The sequence below is a fragment of the Coloeus monedula genome (genome assembly GCF_965178545.1).
Source record: "Coloeus monedula genome assembly, chromosome: 1".
NCBI lineage: Eukaryota > Metazoa > Chordata > Aves > Passeriformes > Corvidae > Coloeus > Coloeus monedula.
In genome coordinates this window covers 72,621,528-72,637,329 of record NC_138781.1, presented here as the reverse complement: position 1 = coordinate 72,637,329, position 15,802 = coordinate 72,621,528, and the positions used below count along the sequence as shown (strand labels likewise).

The window sequence follows — 15,802 nt, the reverse complement described above, 5'->3', positions numbered from 1 at the left end:
GTAGCATATGCATGCTTAATACTTGTGACATAAATATCATCTCTATTTGCAGATAAGTGAGGCATGGTAATTTGTTTGTGTATCAAAGGCTCTGGCAAAAACAAATTCTCAGTTTTCACAAGAAGCCTCTATAAAAAAATGTCTGAAATTGCCCCAGTTCCTAAGCTGTTCCATATTGTCCCTAGTAGCTAAAGGTTAGCTCACTGTAAATAAGAGATTCTCACATATGCCTTATGCTAAGCAAGCAAATAATTCAAACAATATCAAATTGATAAGTTGGTAAGGTAAACACACAGTATTTATACAGCATATTTAAACATGGCCTCTATATTGAGAGAGGGAAATCCTGTCCACATTGAAGTTGGTGCAAGAGCTTCGCTGAGGCCGGTGCTGATTGTCAATTTTAATATGTCATATTCAGATTCTTGTGCATGCAAAATACTTAGTGAAGAAAAATTTTGGTATTCTATAACATGTTTTTGAGATAAAAGTAACAATGTGAAGTTTAAAGAGGGGGATTTCTAGTCAGCAGAGAAAGACTGTAATACTATAGAGTTACAGTACAGAATTACAAAACTACAAGAATACTTTAAAATCTGTCTACACTTAACAGGTTATTTCCATGCAAGTTGCTCTCTTGAGTTGCATATCTGCCCATGTCTAATGCTTATTTTTCCTTTTTAACAGGTAGAGAGAATTGTTGACAAGAGGAAAAACAAGAAAGGAAAAACAGAGTATTTGGTGCGATGGAAAGGATACGACAGCGAAGATGACACTTGGGAGCCAGAACAGCACCTTGTTAATTGTGAGGAATATATACATGAATTTAACAGACGCCACAATGAAAAGCAGAAAGAAAGCACATTGACCAGGACAAACAGGACCTCTCCAAATAATGCCAGAAAACAAATTTCTAGATCTACCAATAGTTCTTTTTCAAAGACATCTTCTAAATCTTTAGTCATGAGTAAAGAACACGAGTCAAAAAATAATCAATTTTTTTCTACCACACAGAAATTCCGGAAAAACAATTCACCATCACTTTCTGGACGTAAAAACATGGACCTTGCAAAATCAGGTATTAAAATCCTAGTGCCCAAAAGTCCAATTAAGAGCCGGACAACAGTTGATGGCTTCCAGAATGAAAGCCCAGATAAAATGGACCATATAGAGCAGGATCAAGATGACTCTGTAGCACCAGAAGTAGCAGCAGAAAAACCTGTGGGAGCTTTATTAGGACCCGGTGCAGAGCGTGCTAGAATGGGGAGCCGACCAAGGATACATCCATTAGTGCCACAATTGCCAGTGCCAGTAACAGCCACAATTGCATCAGCATTAACAATAAATGGAAAAGGTAGGTGTACTACTCGTTCTTGTGTTGATTTTTCATTTGACCTGGGGCTGTTTTTGCTGGTGAGATGCCGACAAATTACCCACAGTGTTTCAGCCATGCTGAATCAAGTCTGGAGAACTTCACTTTATTTTACGTAACTGTATGACTACAAAGCCATTTTGAATTTTACCAGCTTTTGGTTTCCTCGCAGAGATTCACTGGTATTTGTGTTTTCAGAATCACCATAAGATACATCTGTGTTTGCCTTGACATTGTGTGGTACACATATTTAGTGTACCATTTCCAGATATTACATCATTGCTTTAAGTTTGTTTAAATAGGTCAAATTTGGTATGAATATTAGAAACATTAATTATGGGAATAGATGAATGGTGTGAGCAGGGATTCTTCATAACAGTTTACATATCTATTTTGTTATAAATACTGCTTGGAGAAAAAAACCTGTGAGAGTGATGTTGCTTAAAAAACAAAGTTAATAGGCTTTGTTTCTTTGAAAATTTGAGCCAGTTGAGGAGATGCATATGCCTTCTGCTGGATTGAAATTTCTTTTCATTATATTTTATCAATATTTTGTTGTTTATACCTCATTTGATATTGAGCACTTATTTAGGATGTCTGGCTTGCTAATATCTCAGTAGATCACAGTTAATTCAATTTGTACTGTAAAATTTGTGACACCAAAGAAACTTGAACTGCTTTTCTGGGAGGGAACTGTTTGTCCCCCCATCTAGCTGAGACCCTTGTTTAAGACTTCTTGGTCCTTATTGTTATGCCCCAAACCTTTGTTCTTCCCTGACAGACTAAGGTTGTTGTGTGGTCACAAGTGTTCTCGTAAGCATGCTTTTGAGACAAAATTTCCATGTTCAAATTTTCAAGTCAAGACTGCGCCCTCAAATAAAATGCAGCCGGTCAAATCTGCAAGTGTACTATTGATGATGGCTTGCTGGAAAAACTGTTTGGAATTTTTCGAGGACTGGGCCTGCCTAAAAACATACTTGGAGACACTGTATAGGGAAAAAAATGCACTAAAGACTTTGGGAGAGTTTGTGTTGGGTACCCTACTTGTTGATTGCATTGAGATTTTCCAAAAGAACAGCTGCAGCCGGAGAGGTTGAGAAGTGGTGGACAAGGGAGGAGTGTGTTCCTGGAACTGCAGTGTCAGGTCATGGACCAACCCATTTTGCTGCAGATGAACTAGGTAACCATGGCAATGCACACACGGATGCCAGGAATATCTCTTGCTTTGCATGGGCTAAAGAAGGAATGTAAATCTAAGAGGATGTAAACAAAGCTGAAGGGGAAGTTGCAAGAGATGCCAGGATGAGAGTTCTCTGAGTAGGTGAGGTAGAGGAGTGTGTTTTCGCATGGGATGGTTTTATGATAATTAACAGGCATTTTGGAGTATGGTGATGTTCCTAATGAAATGATTGATAAGTTCTGCCTTTGGCGTCCTGGTTTTTTTTACCTCATGGCAGACAGGAAAAATACCTGGGGATGAAGGACTTTTTTGGGTAGATCAGATTAAATTGTTCCCACCAACCTTTCACTCTGGTAATAGTGGTATGGCAAGGGCCCAGTTACATGGCATCAGATGGAAGCGGAAGGGCCTGCAGAGGAAAGGTAGTGACACAGAAGGTGTTAGGTGAGATACATTTCTGTTTCACTGTGGTGTTAAAATTTCCTCAACTGCCACCACCTCCTTCAACCCGTCCTGGGCATTAGTCTGAGCAACTAACAGTGAAAGCTATTGACTGGCTCTAGGGATGATGGCAATACAAGAGTTTTCTCACACTTACGTGTTCACAAGATCCTAAGGTGCAGATCAAAAAAGGAGAGCCGAGGAGATAGTCACAATACGTGGTTGATGAAACATACACAATATGTTCCACCTTCTGTCTGCTGCTGGAGGCATATTCTTGCATTAACTGAGGCTTTCCCTCTCTGCCCTGATACACCGCTGCCAATCCCCAAGCTAAGCTGTGCAATCTGCTGGGAAATGGATGCTAAATATCCATATTTATTAGGGTTTTGTTTTGCTCACCTGCAACAATTTTGGGGGTCACCTTCCAATCATGCAATATTTCTGTGATTATAAAACTTAGAAAAAAAGTTGCAAAAGAAAAATACTTTGCACTTATGTCTGACATCAGTCTCTCTTCCTAGCTTTTCAAGATTTGACATATCTTCCTCATGGAGGCCCAGGCTCCAACTCAGCCATTATGCATGGCCTGAATGGACATATTTAGGGAGAAGCCAAGAGAGACAGCCCTGTCTTCTAGAGCTTGCCTTGCCTTGGAGCTTCCTGAGCTGACACATTAGTTGTCTCTTCATTAAAGATGCACTCTTCTCCTTGCTGCTTTTATTTTTAACTTCACACTGCAACTCATTAAAAATGTAGTAAATAGGTGCTTCCCTCCCCTGCATGGGGCTGTTGCAGTTCAGGATCCTGTTTTGCTCCTTACTCAGGACATTCCTTCAGTCTTAACTGGAAACCTCATCACATTTTCAGCATGACCTCAGGAATCATATATCATGAGGGGTATTTGTTGCGCAGAAATGCATCTTCATATGCACCAGATCTGACATATTAATAATGCAGATGATAGATCTGGCATTTGGAGTACTCTTTCCAAACTTCCCACCTCCTCCGCATACACCTTCTGTTAATTTTAAGAATTCCTACTACCACTTGGAGGATGCTGTCAGGAAGACAAAAGCATGTTTTGAAAAATAAGTTCTTACTTGAGCTGGTTTAGGAACTTTTTATCAAGACATTTTTGTTGGTAAACTGAGTTAGTCAAAACAGAAATCACTAGTTGTAAAGCATAATTTTGAAATATTCTAGAAAAACACATATTACACTTCAAAACAATTTTAGGCACCTTTTAAAATTAAAACTGAATTACATTTTTTTAAAAGTAATATTGGAAAAATAATTCAAAATTTTAATATGAAAGCAGTGTTCCTGATTTTGAGATTATTGCTATGACTGTTTTGAATAGTGTGACTCAGGTTGATTTTTAAGTCTTGTCTCAGGGTGGTCAAACTCCTCTGTGTTTAATCTGTTAGTTTTCCCCAGCCTTGTTTTTACCTTTTCATTTAAAGTTCAATTTATAAGAGGAGTGCACATCAAAAATCCCAGAAACTTGTATGCATATGAAAATCCCATGACAGAAATTACTAGGAAATATTAGTGTTATTGTAGCACCTAATCCTGCTTTTTCTGGGACAAACTTCAGTGATGCAGTTCTTGCTCCAAAGATCTTACAGTCTCAAAAAAGGCAATCAGCAAATATCTGTATAAATGTGCAGGGGTTCTGGGGAATAAAGTAACAGTAATGTTTACTCTGGGAGCTGGTGGTCTCAGCACACTGAAATCAAGCTGATATCAAAAAGAATAGCATTATGTTGAATGTTTGTATTTTAACGGCTTGGCCTTGAAAACTGAGTCAATGAAGTAATATATATACAAGGTTAAGAATTAGGGTTATGTATGGATGAAGTGAGAACAGATCACTGAATTGAACATTGCTGTGGTTCTGGTGTTTTGAAATATGTGGTGATCATCAGCTGTTACTAAAAGCTAATAAAAGGAATCCTGAAATGGATGAACAAAACAGAAAGGCAACACCAAAGAAATGAAATGTTGTGGAAAAGATGTTAGTGGAACCTACAAATAAAGCATATTACTCAAAACTAGGCAAGACAAAAAGTGGCCTTGTGTGTGTGGGTTCTGATACCTTAAAAGTTTCCTTCATCAAAGTGGTATTAAAAAGTAGCTTTGAAATCTTACTGCAAATGGTTTCAGCGTAGCACAGTCATTATATCCAGGGAAGTTCTATTTAATAGAATGTACACCAAGAGAAGCTGTAAAGGGAATCTTGTCTGTCAGTCACACAGGCCTAGAGAGTTGTCTTGCAATTTTAAAAAGGACCATAAGCCAGGGGAATACCATTTCTTGACAACTAGGGTTTTTTTTTCTGGGAAACCCTATAGTTGCCACAGTTTTTATTCAACTAGCAATGTCCAACATGTGGATGTAATTGAGAATAAATGCCACAAGAAGGGAAATTTTGTGCAGAAGGGCATGCAAAAACTCAAAGTATAAAATAAGCAAGAAAAGCACATCTAGCTGTGTATGTTGTTACAATTAGAATAAAGCAGGCTGGTGCTGGCATACGAGAAGAGAAGACATACAAGAAATGCAGTGAATTACATCACTTGTTAGTCAGACAAGCACCACCAGTGTGCACAGTGGCATTAGCATCCCCCTCCTTGCACATATTAGTTCAGATAAATAACTTGCAGGAGCAGCAGGCTGACAATACAAAGATGGCTCGCAGTGTATCACCCTGCAAGGAACAAGAGTGTCTGCTGATATTTTAGTTGGATAATGGTGCTGTTTTTATCTCAAAACAATGGTACTGTCAGCAAAAGAAAAGCCAGGCATCAGGGGAAAAAAAAAAAAAAAAACAACAACCAAAAAAAAAAAAAAAAAAAAAAACCCCAAGAAAAAAAGATTGAATTTAAGTTCTGTTTGTTACCTGTTCTCTCCTTTACCCAAAGCAGCTTATGGGATTAAAACCCACAGATTTGGAAAAACAAAAATCCACTTGAACACCAAAGGAAAATAGTGTCTGTTTGGTTAAGTGTCTGATAGCTTTAGTCTCAAAAGGAATCAAGCAAGCATGGAAGGGATTATGGAGGCCACTGGAACTGAGGAGAAACATCTGTTCTCAATGCAATACCAAGCCCAGCTGAAAGGAGTTCTGTCCCTCCCAAATTCTCCCAGTTCCTTTTTTACCTCTGCCTGTGTGCACCTGGGTGTTGGACTCTGCATGAGGAATGGTCCACTGTCACCAACATAACTGGCCAAGCTCAAGACGTCCCATGGGAAGGGCACAGCACCTGACAAAGCTGTGAACCACAGAGTTGTCCAGATGGACCACAATCCATGCATATAAACCCTCTCTGAAAGCAGAATTAAGAGGAGGGTTGAAGAAGTTCAGTGCTGTGAATTTAGAGTGGCCAGTACAACAAAAGGAAAGTTGGGATGATGTGTTAGGTTTTTTTTATTTCTTTTTAGCATCCTGAAAGAACAGAGGCAGCTTTGAGCCCTCCTTTTGTTTGTTGGGGGACTTTTTTGGTTAAGTAGTAAAATGTGATTTACAAAAAAAGCCCTAAGAGAAGAACTTCCTTTTTCAGTGTGTTTGTACGCTGCACTTGGATGGTGGCTTGATCTCTGCTGAGTGATCTGGAAAGCAACCAAATATTTTATTAGTGCAAACAAAAGCCTATGAAATGGGTTAAAGTCCTTTGCAAAGCACTCTTAACTTCTAAAATTACTGGTTAAACTTCTTTTTCAAATGCAGAAGTGTGTAATTTTCTGTCTTTGGTTGTATATCCATTTAGCAAATCACTATAGAGTAAAGCAGTTTTCATTTAATCAAGCTTAAAGACACCCTTGGCTGGTTTTTTTCTCCAGAAGTTGAATTTCATTTCAATTTTATTTCTTAAGAATTCATATTATTATGTCCCTTATGCACTATATTGCAACATTTTACCCTAACACCAATTTATCCTTCTGTCTTACAAAGTCATGTTCAAATTCTTCAACTTCCTTACTCTTAACTAAAAATAGTCTGAATTGTTGCCAATTTGTTTATCTGTATTTTTGGCTTGGTATAAATGAAAAAGTTTTAAGCAATATGGTAGACTGCATGGTCTGAGTCACGTGGAAGATTTATCTGTTCTGGTTTTCTATCTCCCCTCTGCACTATTGCTTCTGCAGTTTATAGTACGCAGTATAGTTACTTTCGTGGAGCTCCAGGGTTGAGAACTCATTGTGAAAATCTTTTATCTTCAGAACCTTTTACTAGGTTTATGTCAACAGACTTATGGTTTATGTCAACTACTACTACTACTACTCATCATCAGGATCTAAGTGCAGGGTTTGCTTTGGTTTTAAGGCTGTTTTCCTCATGTACTAGTTTGAAAACAAAGCAGTGGGAGGCACCAAGTCAGAATAACAATTTAATGGGGAAATTAAGGAAAAAATAAAAGAAAACACTGGTTCAAACTGACAGAGTCAAGATACACCCTAACTCCCTGTTAGTCAGGGTGGTGGTAGCAGTCTGGTAGAATGGTGGCTGCAGTCCTCCTGAAGCAGTGATCCTGTAGAAGGGTCTGCTCTTCCTCAGAAGGTCCAGTGGTGGCTATGTAGCTCCTGTGCTCTGGAAATCTAGTGGAAGGGTTGGCTCTGGTGTTCAGAATCTCAGATAATATCCAGGATGGAATGCTTGGTTCCTCCCTCTGGGTGGAGCATCTCACAATGGGGTAATGAGTCATGAGGCCAAGTGTTGATTGGGCTCATTAACAGAAGATAGTCTGGAGGGAGTTATCTCTGAGTCAGGCAGCAGGGCATTGATGGGCCATTAACAGCAAGATAGTCTGGGGGGAGGAGGCAAGGAAACACTGCCCCACCTGGTTTCAACAGCTCATGAGGATGGTAACAGAATACACTGCAACCCAGGATACCTGAGAAATATAAAGCGTAAGTGACTGGTTGTTTCCTTTTCTGTCTTCTGCCATTCTCCAGTACTCAGAATGGAGATGTCTCAGTTGGATGCTACATTGGTGTAGACTTTTAATACAGCTGAGCTACTGTAAAATGTAGTTATTTTGAAATGAGTATTCCTTTCCCCAATCCCAGGTATGGGAGACACATTTTTTTAATATATCTATATATGGTTAATCATATATATATGGCCTAACCAACTGCTCCTTTAAGGGCAAGCTTATTTTTATCAGCCTTTTGGAAGTGACAGTGAGGGAGAGGATGTGTCCCTGGGGAGTGAGACAGACACATACTTTTTTCCTTTCTTAATTCTGTCCCTGGAAAACCTTTAAAGGAAACTCTGGATCAAACTTTTTTTTTTTTTTTTTTTTTTTAAAAAGGGTAAGAAATTTCCCAATAAATTCTCCATTTGGACATAAAAACCTCAGCCTAAGTTGCTAGAAAAACTCCTGTGTTATTCTCACTGGAATTTGTATTACACCTGTAGCCCACTGGTAAACATAAAGCTCAATAGTTGTGCAGTTCCTCTGATGTTACATCAGTTTACAGGAGCTGAGGATCTGGAGTCTCAATCTCTCTTGACTGACTGCTCAGATGGGGTCAGTAATGATCTGCCATTACATTCTCCTACAGCACACGTGCCAATGTGAGATGAAAGTAAATTCTGAGGACAGGTTTGTCACACCTGCTGTGCCAAAACTTAGGAAAGATGAAGCACAATGAAGCAGAGCCTCTGTTTACGAGGCACCCTTTCAGCCTACTTTGCATACGTCTGCACAGAGAAAGTGTGTTGAAGATCAGAATGAATGATAGAACAGAAATGTTGAGCTACATACATTTTTTTTCATCCAACATTGTCAAAATTCTACAACTTCAGAGCAGCTTTTGAAATGTGAAGCGCAATCAGAAACACTCATGAGGTGCCTTTTGCAGTTGTGCCTGGTAGAGTAACCAGACACTTTTTTTGTCTCTTGCTGTTTCAATTTTTGAAAAAGTTTAATCTCCTATCTCTGTTAAAGCTGTGAAGGGGATGGAATGCATATTTGCTAAGGCAGCTGTCATTATGAATATGTGTTCTCTTGAAAAGATTAATCTTAATAGTTTGATGTGAAAATCCATTAAAAAAACCTGTACTAAAACAACTGTAATGTGGTTTGTGGAAGATTTTCCTAGATCACATTGTCTACATAAAATAAAGTCAATGAAACATCCACACAGGGAGACTGTTACAGGTGGGATAAAATACCATACAATTAAGACGAAACTCTGAAATAATTTGTTTACACCAGTGCTTGTGAAAGAAAGAAAACAGTTAGATTTAAGAAGATGCAAAACTAAGATTCAAAACCAAGTTTTTTTTTAAGGCTAACTGTTGGGATAAGAGCTGGATACAGTCTTGAATGTTACAGGTGTTCATAGAAATACCTTTTATTTTTATGTATATGTATATGTAATATATTGCCCTGGAATAACTCTACTTCCTACCTAGCCAGAGAAATTTCAGTACTCAAAGTGGCCATAACCATGATCCAGAGCTGCTGCTGTGAGTTACTGATAATAATACAATGAAGTACTGTTATTTAAAAGAAAACAAATACAGAAGGCGTATGTTTGTAATGCTGTATGTATTTTTTTCCAAACAAAAATATCTAAATTATCTGCTCTACATACCGTTTATGTTGTAAACTTATTTAAGAACACACACTGAAATGCATTAGGCCACAAATTATCAAGCAGTTAATTCTTCTTTAGTAACTGTTTTCTTAATTTTACCATCTTAGAATGCATAAAAAAGCTTTTGTTTAGTAAGTATTTGTCATTTAAAAGGCTTAAAAGTTTATTATGTTTTAGATGCTTTTAAGAAACAAAGGCAAATCATAAACATTGGCACTTTGAGCTATAATATTCTAAATTTAAATGCATCTGAAAACTAGAAAGTCCTAAAATTTAATGTGGAAGAAGAGCAGGAAAGACAGCATTGTACTATTGTAGTAAGAGGTCTTTAAACATCTCATTGAAACATAGATAAAGAAATACAGACTGTCATCTATTTTCTTTGAAAATATTCCTTGAAAGAGGAAACTAAAGAAAGTAAGAAGTTGTGCTTCAAAAGACTGCTCTGAAACTGACTGGAAAGATGGAAAACAGGGTAGGCTTAGTGGTTCATTGTAGCTGTGTCACAAGGTTGACAGTGGGATCTGTGCTTATTTATATTTAGTGATCTCTTTTTAAAAAAAGTATAGCAGTGAGCAGCAAAGGTACAAAACTTGCAGAGAAACACTTTATTACTTAAGCTACAAGAACACAGAAATTTCAGAGGGACATACCTAAAGCAGGATGCTAAGTGGAGTGACGAACAGCTTGAAGATAACTTGAACATTTTTCTTGCTAGCTCCTGAACAGAATTTTTAGTCTGAGATGCAGATAGGAATGCCTGAACACTGCTAAGGGCAACTCGAAGTAGACTTGGCCTAATATTGGACCAAAGAAGCTCTGAAGGTTTCTCTGTTTGTCACACACATTTGTTACTACCCTTCAGTCACGCCTGGTGTGTAATGGATCTGTAGATAACACGCTGGCTGGCACAGTGTCTTCTCTACCTTAGCACCGCTGTCCTTTGGATTTCAGCTTAGATTCCTGTGTTGTTTGAAAGACAGGCTAGAATGGGAGGGAATTGAGTAACTGGCTGATGAGAGCTGTGCCAGTGTACTTCCAGTGCATATACAGTTGGGGAATCTAGGCCAAGCCCTTGATGAAAGCTAGTACAACAGGAACAAAGAGGATATTAAATACTTTGTTAAAAAGTAATGTGTCTAAAGGGAAAACAATAATTATTTTGGAGAAGAAACAAATTATAGACAAGGTGAAATAATGACTGATGTACTTGGAAATTTCTATTTGGGAATTGAATGAATAAGACAAGGGGACATCTAGAGAAATCAAAGGGTGTCAAATTCAAAAGAGAAATGTTTAGGTATAGCTTTAGTTATAGCTTCCATTTAGTCCTGAAAACTCTTTGCTAAAACATGTTTGAGTCCCAAAGAGGGAGGTAATGGCCATTTAAAAAAAAAATAGGCATTTTTGAGGATAATGGGACTATATAGTACCTATAGGAATGGTATCGTTTTACAAAGAATGTGAGTTCTCTTTCCTCAGAAGTAAGGAAATGTTTTGTGACATATCTGAAAATTGTAATTCAGTCATTTTTGTATGTTTTTCTACAGCATTATCCAGTATTAGTTATGGATTAATTCTCTTAACTATTGTTTGCAGAATTAACTTTTTACTGTGCAGATGTTCAGAGATTCTAATCATTGCCCTGTTAGGACGTCAGGATAGGCACTGGAAAGGCAGTGAGAAGGTAATGCTCTGATCTGGTTCCTGCTGAGGTCCTTATGTGAAGCACCCTTCCTTTACAAAATTTGTGTATAGAAATGTATAAAACAATCCTTTTAATAAAAAGATGCTTCAGAGTTCAGAGGCTTTAAGTAAAGAGCACTGATTGTCATTCATCCTTGTTTGGTTTGGTATAGTCACCTCAAAACCCCATCCAGTGTAAACAGAATTACTGCCTTGTGTTCTCCCCATATCAGTTGGTTTTCTGGATGGATTTCAAATTCACTGGGCACTTTTGAGAAACACAGGAATGAGCTGAAAGCAACAGTAAATGCAAAGCTAATACTTATTTTACCAGACATAACACTTTATTGACAGAGCTAATTTAAAAATAATTTTTGGAGAACAGAAAGAGTATCCTGCCGAGGCTTCTCTCAGAGTTGGTGAGTGTGTGAAGATGTATTTGTGGCAGTGCGCCCTTTCACCAAGAAATTCAAAGATAGTGGGTTTTTTTCATATATTAGTACAAGTAGGCAAACTCAATATGGTCATAATGGGTGTTTCAAACAACTTACTATGTGGTTTGTGATCTTCTGTTTCAATTTCTGAATAGACCAGATGACAGATTATTCTGCGTTCTTTAGAGAATCATCTATTTTTACCTTCAGTGCATGGGTAGGCAATTAGCTTGAAAACCTGTTTTAAATATTTAAAAGTTTATACAAAACACAAATTACATCTTTGATTGCTATTATTGAAAGCTAGTGGGGCATTTTGTTTTCTTGTTTCTTTGCACATTGATAGTGCTTTTTGTTCCATTAGCTTTATTGGGTCCTGTATAGTCAGTCAGGTTTGGGAGGTGTTTTTACAAATGAGCTTTCTGAGACAGACAATGGAGCAGTGGAAAAAACCTTTTTAAATAGGCGAGAGGGAGGAAAAAAAAGGAATTTAGGGCAAGTTTTCCATTTAAAAAACGGTAAAAAGTAAACAAATTATAAGTCTTACCATTAGTAAGATATATGTATTGTATAATAACTCTGTAGTAAGAGAATGGGTTGTCTCAAATGATCATACAGTACCAGATAGTAATGATGGGAAGTGGAGGGCTTGCCTGCACCATTGGTCAGGAGCTAGGACTTCTTCTGAAAGAAGTACGCTGAAATTAGGATTTTCTGAACTTGGTTTATTTTCTGCTCTTAAGAATCAGAGGAAATGTTTATTTCAAGGATTTTCTTTCTCTTTCTGGAATGCTAGATTCAACAACCGTTTAGATGCTCTAAAGAAAAAGAGAGTGTATTATGTTTAATCAGCTTTGAAAGCAATGAGTAAAATTATTCAGGTGTGAGTTCCTTTAAGACACATAAAAATCAAATGCTATGCTTTTTTACAGTCTTCAGATTGGTGGCTTTAGGTACCTGTTACGTTTATTGACCCATGGAGAAGTGCTGATGCTTTGCATTCATATTTCTTTTTGCATTTCCAAATACAGATGTAACTAGCTAACATTAAAGATTGAGCAGTGAGTTTTCTGATAAAGTAAACAAGCCAAAACAATCTGTATTATCCACTGATCCTTATTTTTCAGCTTGCTGTGAAGCATTGAGGAAGAAAATGGACTTACAATATGTTAAAATATTTTGCTCTGAAGTCCTTTTTTTTTCTCTAGTACTAAGTTTTACTCCGGCACAGTGGTCGTCTTCAAGGAATTGTTGTGCCTCTTTTATATCTTGTAATAGTTAAGGGTTCCCTGCTAATTTTTTTTGGCATAGTCCAGTTTGAAATGTCATTTTATAGTTTAATAAGGTATATTAGTAGGATACTGATTGGTGCATGACATGTTAAGGAGTAGTCTGTTCTCTATTAAATATTTTAGGCATGCCAGTAATACACAATTTAAAAAAACAGTAATAAACTCTAGAGTCTTTTCAGTTAAAGTGTAATATAAAGAAATTGTCACCACACTATTGTGTATGATAATTCATAAATTACAGCCCTAATAGGCTACTGTAGTACAAATAGGACAAATACATATGTTCAGGTTAAAAAGGGTGGGAATAATAATAAAATAACAATTATTTCAGGATAAACCTGTATAAAAGTCAGTGGGTCTGTAGTTGACCTGATATTAACTTCTCTATACTTTTCCTTTTGTAATTCTGTCTAATATTTTAGTACTTAGCCAGTGTAAGCATTAGCTGTACTATGATCTTCTAATAACTTAGTCAAATTCAGTGATCACGTTTTCAAATGTTTCAATCTTTTATGTGTTGGGGGTTTTTTAATATGCTTAAATCCTATCCTATCTTTCTCCTATAACTACTACATATACTCTTTGAGTAGGCCTCATACTCTTTGAAGACTCAAAAGAAAAATCCAGTATTCTGAGGCAATTTTAGATTCTCCTGCACAGAAGTGAGTTGGGCAGCACTGTGTCAGGATTAGGCAAGGCCCTTGGGGAGGCTGTTGAAACCTTTGGATGAAAACTGAGATACTCCAGCATCCCTGGCAATCCTCAGCAATTCAGGAGGATTTCTGTTGGTTTCAGGGTAATATGAACTGTTACGTGATCGTTGTTTGCTTTTACAGACCTTTTTTATAGGTCAGTAATTTCCTTGGTATGTGTCCAGTTTTCACAGATATTCTTGTAATTCTGCACTAATTGTACTGTAACTTCTTTTAGGAGTAAAATGTTTTTGTAGAGGGTGAAGTTAGGTAGGCAAATTGGTTTAGTATTATTTAAGTTTCTTTTAATTTAGATTTTTCAGAAATTACTGTGAAATCCTAGAACTGATCTGCCCAGTGTTTGTACCTCAGATCAGTCTCGTTTACATGTTAGATACTATGAAATTACTGTTTTGAACAAATCAACAAATTAAATGCAGTACTGCTTTGTAGTATCTCTGCTACTGGTAGCCTTGGCTGCACTGGTTACAATATTGTGTTTTGGGAACCCGCTGAACTATTAAGGTTACTATTAAGACAAATGTTCTAAATTTTAGAAGGGGAAACTTCAGCTTGCTGAGAGCTTGGTTGGGAGGGATTCTGTGGGAAGCTTCCATGGAGGATAAAGGAGACAGCAAGTGCTGGGAGTTTTTCAAGAACACTCTCCTGGAAGCACAAAAAACATTTATGCCTTTTAAAGGTGAGGGAAGTAGGGAGAGACCTCCTTGGTTTAACTGCGAGCATTTGAATCTGCTCAAAGCAAGGAGAAGTGCACCATAGATGGAAAAGCAGATGGCACCCAGTGAAAACTACAAGAACATTTCCAGGGTGTGCAGAGATGCAGTTTGACAAGCAAAAGCTTAGCTCAAATTGAAATTGGCCAGAGATGTCAAAAACTACAAGAAAGGGTTCTTTAGGTCCGAAATAAACAAGCGGAAAGAGAAGGAAAATACTGGCCCACTGTTAAAACAGGAGAAGTTAACAGTCACCAGCAGTGCTGGAAAGGCAGAGAAGTTCTCAACGCTTTCTTTACCATCTCAGCCACCATCTTTACCAGCCCTGCTGGGCCCCTGACCTGGGAACAAAGATCCAGGTGGATGCAAACAGAGACCTTCCATCAGTGAAGGAAGAGTTGGTGTGTGACCTGTCACAGGAATTTGACCCACACACACACGGGCCCTGTTACTGTTCACCAGAGGTGTTAGGAGGCTGCTGACATCACTGCAAGGCCACTCTCCCTAATTTTAGAGATGTCGAGAAGTTTTAGGGATGTCCCAGAAAGCTGGAAGAAGACTGATGTCACCCCCATCTACAAGAAAGGCTTACAGGAGAATCCAGGAAATGATAGGCCCTTTCAGTCCCTGGAAAAGTGATGGAATGAGTCCTGCTGGGAGCCATCACAGTTCAGATGAAGCATGTTATTTGGAAGAGCCAGCATGGATTCACCAAGGGCAAATTGTGCTTGGCAAACCTAACCACCTTCTACAACAAAGTAACCTGCTCAGTTGATGTAGGGGGTGAGTGGTGATACTGTCTACCTGGATCTCTCCAGGGCTTCCAAAATGGTCTCCTACAGCCTCCTTCTGCAGAAACTAATGTGTGACAGTCTGGCCTGGTGTCCTGTGTAAGGGAAACAATCCAGGAGTGTATCACAGATTGGGATCTACCCAGCTGGGGAGCAGCTCTGTGGAAGGGGACCTGGGGTTGATCCTGGTGGACAGACAGCTCAATCTGAGTGAGCCGTGTGCTGCTCCTGCAGCAAAGAAAGCCAACAGGATGCTGGGCTGCATCAGCAAGGGCATCACCAGCAGAGATGCAGAAAGCATTGTCCCTCTCTAATTGGCACTCCTCAGGCTGCACCTTGAACACTGTGTTCAGTTTTGGTCCCTGCTATGCAAAAAAAGCTATGGACAGGCTGGGGAGGGTCCAGAGGAGGGCCACAAAAATATTCAAAGGCCTGAGCAGCCTGCCATGTGAGGAAAGGCTGAGAGACAAATGGATTTGTTCAGCCTTGAGAAAAGAAGGCTCAGAGAAGACCTTATCACCATGTCCCAGTATTTATAGGGTGGCTACAAAGAAGATGGAGGCTCCAT

At 38.4% G+C, this 15,802-nt stretch overlaps 1 protein-coding gene across 1 annotated transcript in view; it reads left to right on the top strand.

Moving 5' to 3' along the window:
- The window catches only part of CDYL (chromodomain Y like), a 104,944-nt gene that overhangs the window by 46,189 nt on the left and 42,953 nt on the right, over nt 1-15,802 (top strand). Inside the window, exon 2 of the mRNA XM_082282951.1 lies at nt 688-1,354. Coding sequence (XP_082139077.1) covers nt 688-1,354 — 667 coding nt within the window. The remainder of the gene's footprint in view (nt 1-687; nt 1,355-15,802) is intronic.